The 13,366-nt window shown below is 53.2% G+C and overlaps 3 protein-coding genes across 3 annotated transcripts; all 3 read left to right on the top strand.

Annotated features, from left to right (window-relative positions):
* Positions 1–3,674: 3,674 nt before the first annotated feature.
* SEPMUDRAFT_116523 (uncharacterized protein) lies at positions 3,675–4,133 on the top strand (the record flags this gene model as incomplete). The annotated part of the gene is made up of 2 exons (XM_016901266.1): positions 3,675–3,755; positions 3,816–4,133. The coding sequence occupies 2 exons, from the start codon at positions 3,675–3,677 to the stop codon at positions 4,131–4,133; spliced, it is 399 nt and encodes a 132-aa protein (XP_016761609.1).
* A 1,027-nt stretch (positions 4,134–5,160) lies between these two features.
* Positions 5,161–8,778, top strand: SEPMUDRAFT_148762 (WD40 repeat-like protein). Its single transcript, XM_016905134.1, has 2 exons — positions 5,161–7,692; positions 7,816–8,778. Exons 1-2 carry the CDS (start codon positions 5,677–5,679, stop codon positions 8,188–8,190), a joined length of 2,391 nt encoding a protein of 796 aa, XP_016761608.1. The 5' UTR covers positions 5,161–5,676; the 3' UTR covers positions 8,191–8,778.
* Positions 8,779–9,347: 569 nt separating this feature from the next.
* On the top strand, positions 9,348–13,270 carry SEPMUDRAFT_148761 (DUF625-domain-containing protein). Its single transcript, XM_016905133.1, has one exon. It carries the CDS (start codon positions 9,729–9,731, stop codon positions 12,594–12,596), a length of 2,868 nt encoding a protein of 955 aa, XP_016761607.1. The 5' UTR covers positions 9,348–9,728; the 3' UTR covers positions 12,597–13,270.
* Positions 13,271–13,366: the final 96 nt, after the last annotated feature.

Below are 13,366 nucleotides of genomic sequence, written 5' to 3'. Positions count from 1 at the left end.
CGCACTGACGCCTAAACCGTGAACAGCCGCGTTGAAAGCATTCGAATGTGAGCTGGACAATGACCGGTCTTTTCCTCGTGACGCTTCTGGCGAGCGGTTGGACGACTGTACACAATTGCGTTGGAATACTGCCACGTGTTTGCAGTCCACGATGTTGCTCGAAGAAGAAGGGAAGCTTGTCCGAGGGCGTGTTCTGGAAGATGTGGATACAGTAATTCGCACACCGGATACGAATTCGCTGACGGATATATATACGGACAACCGGGCCCGCAGCTTTCCGTCGAGGTTACTCAGGTACTATTTGTATGCTCGAGGAGGCTATGCAGAGAGACATCCATAGGCTCCCGCCGCTGACAAAGATACTCTAGGCTGCAATCAAGAAGAAGCTAAGATGCCAAGGAGACATATTTGGAAAAGGCTGGTGGTGGAAAGGACGGACGGGCGTTCAGTGAAGACTGCGGCGGAACAAATATGCCTCTTGTTTTCCCCTCACCTCTCTAGTCACTATGTGTTTAATTTTCGTATCAAGTACATGCACCGTACAGCCAACATCCATTGACTGGCGCAAGGAATGGTATGGTGGGAACCAGTCCTGGGCTCGGGTCACCAAACGTGGTGGTTGGACTTCCATCGATAGCAATTCGGCAACCCAGACGATCGAGAAAATAGGTGCGGTGTGTCGTGTTGGAATGATGTAATCAGGCAATGTTCGGGCTGTGCGGTCATGGCAGACAGGGAAGAAGCGGAAGTCTCTGAACAGTCTTGAGACAAGAATACCTACTTCCTAGCCTCCTAGTTGGTAGTTCCAGCCCCCCTCCCCCCTCCCGTCCAATGGCTGCCCCTGGTGCGGCACGAACCTTCACAAGACAACACGACAGGGCTATGGTTAGCCCATCATCCTGGACTTTGACGTACTGCCCGTATCCGGAACCAACATCCAGTGAGAACCTCTTCACGCGGGAACTGGTTGTTACAGCTGCGGTTGATCCCACTAGTGACTAGCCACTACCACTTCAGCGAGAGATGCACGTGTATATTTCGGCATCAGGTAAAAGAGTTCTATCGAGCATAATTTCAAGACTCGCTGGCAAATACGATATATGAGCCTTGTGAGGTCACCTACCCTAGCCACTCGATCATGTCTGTCCCCGGCTCTATTCGGAATGGCCTGTATAGTCCCCATCGATGTTCGCCGCGAGATCGGGCTTCCTGGCATCCCACGTGAAGCTGTTTTCAACGAACTCAGGCACTGCACTCCTCGACGACCAGACTGGTCGTTGTGGTAGCTGATTGGCCTGCTCCGGGAACGGCGGTCAATCCTCAGGGAAGACGACACACGTGCGCGAAATTGTTCGCCATATTACGGCCCAACGCACCTGTCGACTGGGTCACTCTCACGCTGATGGAAGGTGTTGCTATGTACATGTTTGAGCGGGGCTAATGATATGGGATTTCTGGCCTTTTCGCAAATTCCTCTTCGATCGAGAGAGAGAAGGGGGTGAAGATCTTCGTTGTCGGCTCTTCATCTACCAATTGAACTGAACTGAAGGTGGACTTGCGGAAACCGAGAGGATGGCTTCGATGACCGAGAGATTGATTGCTAGCCAGGCCAATTTTCTTATTATCGGGACAAACTCTTTTTTGCGACTATTGGGTCTACTAACGAGTACCTATCTGCAATCATGGGCAGCTAGCGCTGCGATGGTTTCGAGCATCGTCGGGCCTTGGCTCAAGGAGCACAGTCGTTTTGCTGCTACCTAGCGTCTGGCGACAATGCAATGGGACAACACGCCAGGATGACAGTTCTTAGAGGCTAGAGCAAAGCATGTCCGATTTGCGACCTTCTAAAATGCCCAGCTTGGCGATACTGTAACTTCGTCATATGACAAGAGAGACCTGTGCAGCTTCAAAGTGAATACCCAAAGGTACGAGCTTGTGAGCAGAACCACGACGTACCATAAACAACTGCGCGAGGCAAGCAGATCATTCCTTTGAGGTGCTTAGTAAAGATGTTGTCTTCGTCAATGAACGAGGGAAAAGCGATCGTATCCCGCAAAGTTCCAAATCGGATTCTTCGGAGGAAGAAGCAGACCGCTTTCCGAATGTACTGTCCGCAGAGGCTGGGAAATGAAGTTGCAGAAATGTGCTCGCAAGGCGCGAGTGATACGCCATTCGAAGAGCGTTCCCGACTTCGTGGAGTAGAAGACACTGAAAGTGCTGTCCGATGATGTCCTCTCTTCCTCGCTAACGGCTTTCGCTGCTGCAAGTGAGAGCCACGATACAGCTCAAGCTCGCCAATGCGCTCATGTTCCGAGTATGCGAAGCACTCTTGCATACATTGGTCCGTCGACGATGAGCAGGACTTCCTGGGCGAAGTGCCTACTTCCGGAGTTCAAGCTGTCTGTTCTGCATATCCTCAGAGTCCAGATGTTGCACATCTCCAAAGTCAGGCTACGAATTGCGCATCGAGAAGTGTCCGCACGATCCGAACCCTCAATTGAGGAGTCTCAGGCTTGGTACTCGTCCGCAGCAGTGCATGATGCATACATACCTATGCACTGGACTCCAGGCCTCAGGCAGCTCAAAAGTTGCTGACGAAGCCCTTGTGCTGCCAAGTTCGCAGTCTGTGAACCTGGATCCGATGTCAACAGTATTTTTATGACATTTGTCAACTAGGTTGAGCTTCCGAGCAGCGCCTCCAGCCAGCTTGCCACATGGTAGTGCCGTTTGTACTGTATAAGTCAGGCGAGCTTTCTCAGGATGCGGAATCTTGGAGTCCGCTGGGGTGACGAAAAGGGTAATTGTCAACCTGGAGAGCTTGGCAATGCCTTCCAAAAAGAGCTCGGGTTAGGCGGTATGCTATACCAGGAGCAGGCATTCTGGACTGTTGCGAGGAGCATTGGACGAAGGAGGACTTCCCTGATGCATGGTCATGTGGCTCTTGGTTCTGGGCTTTGGCATGTCAGAGCCTAGGTCACAGTGTTGCTATAGACGCTGGAGAGTAGGCACCTTAGGTAGGCAATCTCTCTAGACTTCGAGCAAGCGTTTCTCTAGACTGCTGGATCAGATAACATCACCCGGAAACCAGGCTAGATGCTCAAGTCCGAAAAGCTACTCACCAAAAGCCAAGACCTTGCAGTCAATTCGAGAATTGAAGTGCTCGCGGATGCTCGGATCTGATATTCGTCGCTTTCCATGCATATGCCAGATCACGGCCTGAAGTTTAAGCACAGCCTTTGGACTCGTGTGCCTGCCAAGCCATCGTTCAGACACTGACATCGTCCAAGAACTATTCCTTTGCTAAAATGTACAGTTCAGTTCAGATTGATGACCTAAATAGGCACAGTTCTGTACGTGAGCTGACTCAATCGTCTCTGTTCCTAATGCTCGTACCATGCCAGGCATCGATTGACATACGAAGAACGAGACTCTTGGCTGACAACAACGACTCGGAGAATAGGGATGCGCGCACAAGGACCACCTTGATCTGATGGACTGAACGTGATCAGTGGAACATATAAAGATGGGTGTGAACTCCCTTCACTTCCTCCTCATCATCAACACAGCATCCGCCAGACAGTCGATCCACCACACACACAAAGCTCCCAAGTCCTCGCAGTCCAACAAACAACCTCCTCATCACTCCTCGTCCACCAGCCCAATCAATCTTCAAAATGCAGTTCAAGCTCTTCACAGCCGCTATCGCCGCCATGGCAGTCGGAGGCGCCGTAGCAAGCCCAGTTCCAGACGTCGAGGTACGCCAACAACACTCCTCATGAATCTCTCGCATTTACTAACCACAATAAACAACGCAGGCTCGTGACCTCAGATTGGAGCTTGACACTCAGCACAAGCAGTTCAATGACCGCTTGAACGACATTCGAAAGTCGCAGCAAGCCCAGGGCTGGAGTGTCCCCAACTCGTCCCAAATTACTCGAATCAAGCAGCAAGTCCAGGGTGCTCATAGATGGAGTTCCAACCAGCGATCTCAGTTTTGGCCATACACCTACTACAACAACTACTATGACTCCGACCTCTACAACTCTTACCGTAGCTACTATATTCTGTACTCCAACCTGTACAACAACTGCTACTACGGCCAGGACTACTGCAAGAACTATTACAAGTGGTAGATTGTGGGCTCTGATGGCTATCCTGGTGTTCTTCTGGCAGGGTAGGAAATGGGCTGAAAAGGTATTGGAGGGGGAGGAGGAGGTAGAGGATGGTAGTGGTGGTGGTGGTGGTCGTGGAGGAGGAGCGGGGGAGCAATCGTATCTGAAACTATGCGATATTAGAAAGAGGGGAAATGCTTGACGACCGTTGACGACCATGTGTCCCGACCTAATGACGCTATTGGCCTAGCACTACAGAAAACGAGAAATGTGCATACCTGATTCGACTCAAGACGCTATGACTAGCTGGGCGCGCTGGAAAAAAAGATTATTGTTTATATCGTGGCGGCAATGTAAAATATATATAAAAATGGGATGTAATCGTGCGAGGCCTCTGCACATTTCTGTCTCCTTTTCACTCCGCTGTCGAATGATCGACGTCAGATCCCTCCCATGGGTGTTCTTCATTCGCTGTTGGCACACTCGGGTTGTGCAAAGTCGACATACCGAGAGCTACCCTGCGTGCCCAGCCGTTTGACGAAGAGCGGTCCTATACCTGAGAGCTAGGCGAGTGGAGGGGTGGCTGGTATGCGGCGTTGGTGACAATGTTACTTCAGAGTGTACACCTGGTCGCGGCCGTCCAGCCTCCTACGAGCACAGGGACTTCAGCCGGGCGTGAGCGAGAGTCTGGCCGTACAACACAGTCACTTTCCTTCACCTCTCACCGCCTTCTGAAGGGAGATATGGAGATTGTGCAGCAGGTGAAGTCGTCCTCGGTGCGGTCTTGGCAGTTTTTGGCGGCAATAGGAGTTCTGGCCAAGTGATCTGCAGCGCTTAGACAAATAAACCAGGTCAAAGGTAGTTTAGTTCTCGTCTACTGGAGCCTCCCGTCTAGCAGGTGGAGGCAGAAGCACGCAAGCAAGCCAGGATCCGCTCTCTCTACCTCCTACGACAGACAGCAGTGCGCTGTACTACCCTCGAACGATCTGGACGTCGCCTCTGTGCAAAAGAAAACATCCTTCAGCCCTCCCACACTCCCACGCCCACACTCGTCCGCGAAATATTCATTCATGTGTTCACGAGCACGTGCCGGCCAGTACCTTAGTTTCAGCCAGTAGTTCTACAGCCGCCATCCTTGGACGTCACTTGACCGAACTGGAAGCGAATACGCACCGACGCAGACACAAAGGCAGAGGCTCGAACGAGACGTCCCTCTTCCTGTGCCACCACTACCACCACCACCACCAGCACACCACCGTCGCGGCGCAGAACACCAGTGCCGTGCAGTACACAGGGGATACACCGTACAGGACGGCTACACTACTTAATCCTCACACCAGCACGCTGCCGTCGTCGTGCAGCATCTTCATCTTCATCTGCACTTTCTCCTCCACTACGACTGTCGCCTGAGCCTTTTGCACGCCATCACGATGCGCTGAACGGAACCGGGTCAGCGTCAGCACGTGTCCCTACCACTCCCGCCTATTTGCCCGCCAGCTACGCAAAGCTGCTGTTCTCCTTCACAGCGACTGCTGCTGCCACTGCTGCTCGCGAGCACGCGCAGATGGATCACCACCATCAACACTGCGGAAAAGATTGGCGTCGGCCCTCGTCGAGCATCATGGAATACACCTCTACACATCCCACCTCGGCCGAGGAGGACCACGCGACATCTCCTCTGGCTCGGATGTCTTCCCAGTCGAACAACAATCGCTTCTACGGAAGTGCAAGACATGGTAAAAGCATTGCGACCTCGTCCGCGCCGATAGATCGGGTGCCCGCCATGCCCATCGCCATTCCCGCCAATCCCAATGTCATACCGGGGAATACCCTCCCCTCGGCGCCAGCGAGCCCGCCCACACCGGCACCGAGTCCCGCACCTATGCACCGAGCGCCCGATTGGAGTACTGCAGATCCGCGCGAAGATATTGGAGATCTCGATCTCGACGACGCGGGGCCGCATGTGTCCACGCATGTCAGTTCGGGGGGATATGGCTTCGGATACAGGAACATGCGCGCCGTATTCGCAGACGCTAGCAACGACGAACGTCAACGAATGCTTGCAGAATTGCTGAATATGTGCGACGGAAAATTGCTGGGATTCGTGGCGAACTTTGTGGCGCCACGACTAAAGCGCGATCCTTTCTCATCACTGCCCAATGAGCTATGTCTGAGGATCTTGACCTTCATCGAGGATGCGAGAACCTTGGCGCGCAGCTCACAGGTTAGCAGGAGGTGGCGCGAGCTCGTGAGCGATGACATGGCGTGGAAAAGCTTGTGCGAGCGGCATGCATATAGGAGGATGTCTGATGATCGCCCTGCTTCTTCTTCCTCCTCTGCCAGACCCATACCGAACACGACCACGACGTCCGGCTCTCAACCGCGCCATCCTCAACCGTATGGATATCAAGCATTCGCGGATATGCACAGTCCTTCGCTGAATGTACTATCTTCAAGTGCACCAGATCTCACCAGCAGGAGTAGCCTCAGCAGTACCCTCTCCACACTCCCGCCGAATCTCTCCGCTCGCACAATTGCATCTTCGAGCAAACGAAGACCACAGGCCATCAGTTATCGCAGCCATTTCAAGCAGCGTTATCAAGTTGAAACAGCATGGAGGCATGGAGGACATGTGGACACCAGACAGATTACACCCGATCAAGGCGTCGTCACGTCGTTGCATCTAACTTCGAAATATATTATTGTGGCTTTGGACAATGCAAAGATACACGTCTTTGACACTGAAGGGCGGCATTTACGTTGCCTACAAGGGCATGTCATGGGTGTGTGGGCAATGGTTCCGCATGGCGACACGCTGGTATCGGGAGGTTGCGACAGAGACGTACGCGTCTGGGACTTGACGACTGGCATGGCCACGCACATGCTGCGAGGCCATACCAGTACTGTGCGCTGTCTGAAGATGAGTGGCTCTGGAACTGCGATATCGGGTTCACGAGATACGACTTTGCGCGTGTGGAATATTTTAGAAGGACGTTGCGAAGCCGTCTTGGTCGGACACCAGGCTTCGGTCAGATGTTTGGAGGTCCATGGTGATTTGGTCGTTTCTGGGTCCTATGATACCACGGCGAGGATATGGTCGATTAGTGAAGGCCGCTGTCTTCGCACACTGCAGGGACACTTCAGCCAAATCTACGCCGTGGCCTTTGATGGACGACGAATCGCCACCGGATCGCTCGATACGAGCGTTCGCGTGTGGGATCCGCGAGACGGTCGCTGTCTGGCCCAACTGCAAGGCCACACTTCTCTCGTGGGACAACTTCAGCTGCGCAATGACACTCTAGTGACCGGAGGCAGCGATGGCAGCGTGCGAGTATGGAGTTTACGTACATATTCCGCGATTCACAGATTGGCAGCTCACGACAATAGCGTGACGAGTTTGCAATTTGATGAAAGCAGAATCGTCTCTGGTGGTTCCGATGGACGCGTCAAGGTTTGGGATCTTCAGCGCGGCTGTTTGGTGCGTGAACTTGGCAGCCCTGCAGAAGCTGTGTGGAGGGTTGTGTTTGAGGAAGAAAAGGCTGTCGTGCTCGCAAGTCGCGGCGGCAAGACTGTTATGGAGGTAAGACACTCACACCATGTACAACGATCAAATTGTGCATGGACCGCGCCACCTGTTACACAGGGAGCTGGCGTGTCCGGAGCCAAAGTACTGTGTTGGAACATCTGCTGACATCAATCTTAGGTATGGTCGTTTGCGCCACCACCCGAGGAAGGCTTCGCCGACTATCCATCGCCCGCTGCTCTGCGCTCCAGCTCAAGTAGTCCTGGCATACTGCCATACCAGAACCCTGTATATGGTCAACGGCCCACATATAGTTCCAAACATACTGAGTACGACGAGTTCATCCATCGTGATGCTGGAGAGTACGCAGAAAGTTCGCGCATTTCCCAGCCAGCCGAAGTGGATGGACTCGCCGCACAGCAGGATAGGATCATGACTGATACCTACGATGCCGTTTCCAACGGCGAGGACAACAACGAGGATGCCGCGCAAGCAGCACTGCGCGAACGACTGGCCAACGATGAGTTTATGGCTCATTTGCAGGGCATGACCTAAAGAACATTAGACCAATCACAACTTGAGCTCGGACCGCTACTGTGTGGTAGTGCATGGTTTCCAGCATGCGTGGCTCTGACTGCGGATTGCGCGAGCGTCGCCGGCGAACTTTTGCGTAACAAATATTTGGTACAGACTATCGAAGGCCTAGAGGGAGATATGGCATCGTACTTCCGCCCGAGAATATGACTTGTTTGCTCTATTGCGCTAGTCTTTGCGGCCGCAGGCGACTAGCTGCTCCGCTCTCGCCAGTGGTTACTACGGACAGTATACTCTGGCGACAAAGTGTCTGGAAGCATAGGAATACCGATAAAGGACGGATCAGAGGGTATGCACCTGTTGAAGAAGACGGTGTGCAAAATAGAGGACGACAAGATGACCGGGGGTCGAGACGAAAAAGAATTACGATTACAGCAAGGCATAGATGGGTCAGGTAGGCGGAATTGGGATGAAGGAAATGTTGGACTTTTAGTCGGTACAGCGAGGCCGATGTTTACAGAATTGCGAAGAGTGAAGAATGGGCTCGCGAGACATAGATTCTTGTTTGGAGATACGCTGGCTCGGCACCATGTCACTGCTCGGTGTACGAAAGAAACAGTTCACTCGCTCTTGCTCTCAAATGGGAACCTGATCAGATCATTACTTAAGACTGCCAGGAGGAGTTGTGCATTCTCTTCCATGGAGGATCCTAGAATAGCATAACTCTCGTCTGGGCGTCGTCATTGCATCCATCTGCTCGCGTGTCGCCCTCGCTCTCTCGTGACCTCAACGGCAACCTGCGGTCCTGCAAAGTGGTATCTCCCATTTCACCATCACCCACCCTTCTACGGCGGCGTTGCAAGAGTAGTCAGCACAGCCAGTGTACCTGTATCTGTACTTCCTAGGAGGTACCTCCTACAGCAGCAGGTGAGCACCCAAGTGGCGCAGGAACCGTCAAAGTCACGAGCAGAGAGCACTAGTTTAGTAGGTCGGAAGTACCTAAGGCTGACAGACCTAGAACCACGACGGCGGCTGTTCTAGTCTGAAACGAAACGAAATCTCCAGCACAGACCCAGACTCATCCACGCCGCCGCCGCGATCGCCCTTCCCGACTCTTCTTCTTGTGCAAGACTTCACCAAACACACCACCTTATTCTCACTTCCCCGGAGCCCATATTGCGTCATCTTACGCGCTGCGCTTCTTGCACGCGACCCGTACGAAAGTATTCCACGCGACGACCAGGAGCCACTTGCCACTCCACGAAACCTCGACGTCCGGCCTGCTCCGAGCCCACCAGGGCTACCACGACCAACACACCATCGACGACGAAACTCAGATTTTCGCCATCCCCGCCGCGCCCGCCCACCCGCATCACCGCGTTCGACCTGCGCTCCACCCCGGGCAGGCGACTGGCCGCAGCGCACCATATTCTGCGCCGCGCCCAAGGCATACGCTGGGCCGAGCGAGAAGAACAGTGGGATAGAGAGCCTGGCGCATACCGCGGTAGCCGCTCACGCCGGATGAGTTGGCCGCCGTCGACAGCGGTAGCAGTGCGACCATGGCGGCGCTCGCTCCTGCTACTAACAACACTGCAGATCGAAAGCGAGTCAAGGTGTATGAGCTCAAGAACAACGACTGGTATGACCGGGGAACGGGCTTCTGTGAGGGCAAATACCTGAGCGCAAAGGATGCGCCGCCCGAAGATTTGGACGCGCGCGTGGTTGTCACCAGCGAGGAAGAGCCCGAGCGCGTGATACTGGAGACGCGTATTACCAAGGACGATGGATACCAGAAACAGCAGGAAACCCTGATTGTGTGGACGGAGAGCAATGGGGTGGACATGGCTCTAAGTTTCCAAGAGGCGGACGGATGCGCGCATCTGTGGCAATTTGTGAGCGAGACACAAGGGAGACTGGTGCCCGAGGACGGCCTATCAGACGATCTATTGGACACTGGCCACTCAGTGTCGTTGCCGGAGCCCATCATTGGCAAGCTTGAAGATGTGGTCGAGGCAATCCGATTGATTGCAAACACCCCTGCAGGACGAGATGCACTCAGCAAGTTTGTCATGAGCCCGGATCAAATGTACATCCTCAAGCTGGCACCGGTCCTGCAGGAACTCGAGGAGAAGGAAGATGTCAACGAACTGCATCGTCTGTGCACAATCATGAAGAACCTGATCCTGCTAAACGACACGTCGATCATTGAGTTCATCGTCACAGATCAAGCCATTATGGGTGTTGTTGGCGCTCTCGAGTACGACCCGGACTTCCCATCACATCGCGCCAACCACCGACAATTCTTATCTGACACCTCGAAATTCAAAGAGGTGGTAAAGATCGGTCATCCCGAGGTGAAGAAGAAGATACACTACACATACCGACTTCTCTATCTCAAGGATGTGGTGCTTGCACGCATACTTGACGATCCCACTTTTTCGGTGCTCAACAGCCTCATCTTTTTCCATCAGGTCGATATCGTCAACCATTTGCAGGGGAACTCGATATTCCTACAGGAGCTGTTCGGGATCTTCACAGATGATAAGGAGGACCCAGAAAGGAAGAAGCAGGCATGCCTCTTCATCCAGAATTGTTGCGCCGTTTCCAAGAACATTCAGGCACCTGCGAGGGCACAGCTGTACTCGAACTTCATACATCACGGCCTCTTCAATACCATTACTTATGCGCTACGACACCACGACGCAGCAGTGCGGGTCGCAGGCACTGACGTTCTGGTCTCGCTGATTGACCATGACTCGCACGTGGTGCGCAACCACATCATCAAGGCGATACACGAAAAGACAGTCCCTCTCACGGACATCCTGATAGACCTACTTTTGGTCGAAGTCGATCTCGGAGTGAAGAGTCAAATGGCCGACGCGATTAAGATTCTCCTCGACCCCAACTCTGCACAAGCGGGAATGGAAGCTATGAGTCGAGTGGGAAACTCAGAAATGTTAGCTAAGCGCGGCAGCCCTAACGGCCATTCCGGCCACCACTTCTCACCTCAGGCCAGCCAATTCATTCAGAACTTCTATGATGATGGTGCAAAGCGTTTGTTCAAGCCACTCAAGGATCTGGAGGGCCGGGAATCAATGCGAAATCTCACGGTCCAGGATACAAGCCTCTACACGCACCTCGTCGAAGTTCTCAGCTTTTTCGTCAGACAGCATGCATACCAGGCGAAGCTGTTTATTCTTTCCGAGAATCTTCATTCTCGCATAGCGCAATTACTGGAATGCCCACAGAAACACATGAAGCTCATCGCGTTGAAGTGGTTCCGCACATGTATTGGACTGCAGGACGAGTTTCACAACAGGCAACTTACTCACAACAAGCTGTTTGAGCCCATTCTCAACATTGTGTACGAGACCATGCCCAGAGACAATCTGCTCAACAGCTGCTGCTTGGAGCTCTTCGAGCTCATTAAACGTGAAAGTATCAAGCAGATCATCTATCACCTCGCAGAGACCTACAGAGACCGGCTCATGGGAATCACATACGTCAATACCTTCCAGGGGATCGTGCAGAAGTTTGATCAATATCAAAATCCATACATGCCAAATGGAGGGGAAGGCGATACTAGCTTCACGACCGAACCCGACACGCCTGATGCGCTACGAGGTCGCATGCTCAATGGAAGACAGACATTCAGCGGACTCAAAGAGGATGCAGACGAGGACGCATATTTCAACACCGACGATGACCTGGATGGCGAGTTTGGCGAGGATGAGGACGGAGATTTGCCGTCTCATGCCACGATGGCACGAATCGATGCGGTCATGTCTAACGGACATACCATTCGCACTACACACGCAGGCCCTATGAAGGCGCTCGTGGACTACCCCGACGACGATGACGATGAAGACATTGATCTCCTCGCCAGCTCTCCTGATACGTTGAAAGAGAAGAAGAGCAGTAGCGAAACGACAGTCGCCGACAGTTTGCCCTCTACTGATTCGCCTGATGGTCAACACGAACGAGGTAGGAACCGGGATGCACGAGCTCAAGATTCGCCGCCTGAATCGATGGCCATGAAGAGGAGGCGAGCTGATGTTGATGATGACGATGAGCTAGGCAAGCTGATGGGCAGTGGGAAGCGGCGCAACAGTTCTGCCTCGCTCAACAGCGTCAAGGGCAGCGCGTCGCCTGTACAGGCGAATGCAGCCAGTATGTTGAGTCTAGCCACAGACAGGGATTCCGATTCAGAAGACCAGGAAGCGCCAGTGAGTCCGAAAAGCCAGCCAGCAACGCTGGTGACGGACCCAGATGCGCCTGCTGGGCCGAAGCTTAAAAGAAAGGGCAGTCTGAAGGTGAAGAACGAAAGCACCTTGAATCAGGAGCGATACGCCATCAAGCCGGTCGACATCAACCACGGCAGGGACGGGCCAGGGGATGAAAAGAGTAGCAGAGGCGCTTGTGGCTAGGCGGGAGGGAGGACACGGAACCAACGCACGAACCCCGTCTGCCGCGCTTGGCGTCTTGCAGCCGCTGCTGTGCGAGCTGAACGACCTGGGTGAACGGACTAGCTCCAGCCGGTCCTGCCAGTATCCCACCAGCACGACCGCAGGCCACTTTTTATTTTCTTTTGGAACTGGGGCCATGGTGATGACCCCTGTTTGTTGCAGAGGCTGTCATCGACTCGGCGTTCTTGGCTGTTCTGAAAGAGAAATGGAGCTGCCTGCGCAGCGTGGCGCTATAGATGTGCGAGCCTTTGCTGCTTGCTCGCTCGCTGGCGTACGGACGCTTCTGCGTGCGATGATGATGTTGTAGCGTTTCTTGAGGGGTTGCGTGCGTGGGTGCGTGGGTGCGTGGACATGAGCGGCATTTTTGTGGTCTGTTTTGAGTGTTTTTTCTTTTTTCTTTTTTGCCAAAGAGAAGAAGAAAAAAAAAGAGAAAAGCTGCGGCCACCGTTCCAAGTACTTATAAGCAGAGAGTATCAAATACTCCCCGACCTAGGGTTTATGAAAGCATATCTTTGTACAAGTTGTATCATAGCTCTAGCAAGAGAACGAGAGATCCGTGAATGATGATGGGACGCGCGCGCAAGCCCGCTTTTTGGACGGCTTTAATGGGTTCTGTCTTGTCGAATGAAGAAGCCCCCCCTCTTCGTTCTTCCTGCCTTTTTTTTATTGTTTTTCTTTTTTGCATGCTATGTTTGTTACGCCTCACGCCAAAAACGCCGCCGAGTCAGCTT

This window comes from Sphaerulina musiva, assembly GCF_000320565.1.
Source record: "Sphaerulina musiva SO2202 unplaced genomic scaffold SEPMUscaffold_4, whole genome shotgun sequence".
Taxonomy (NCBI): Eukaryota; Fungi; Ascomycota; class Dothideomycetes; order Mycosphaerellales; family Mycosphaerellaceae; genus Sphaerulina; species Sphaerulina musiva.
The sequence above is the reverse complement of the archived record's forward strand: the minus strand, read 5'-3'. Positions and strand labels throughout refer to the sequence as shown.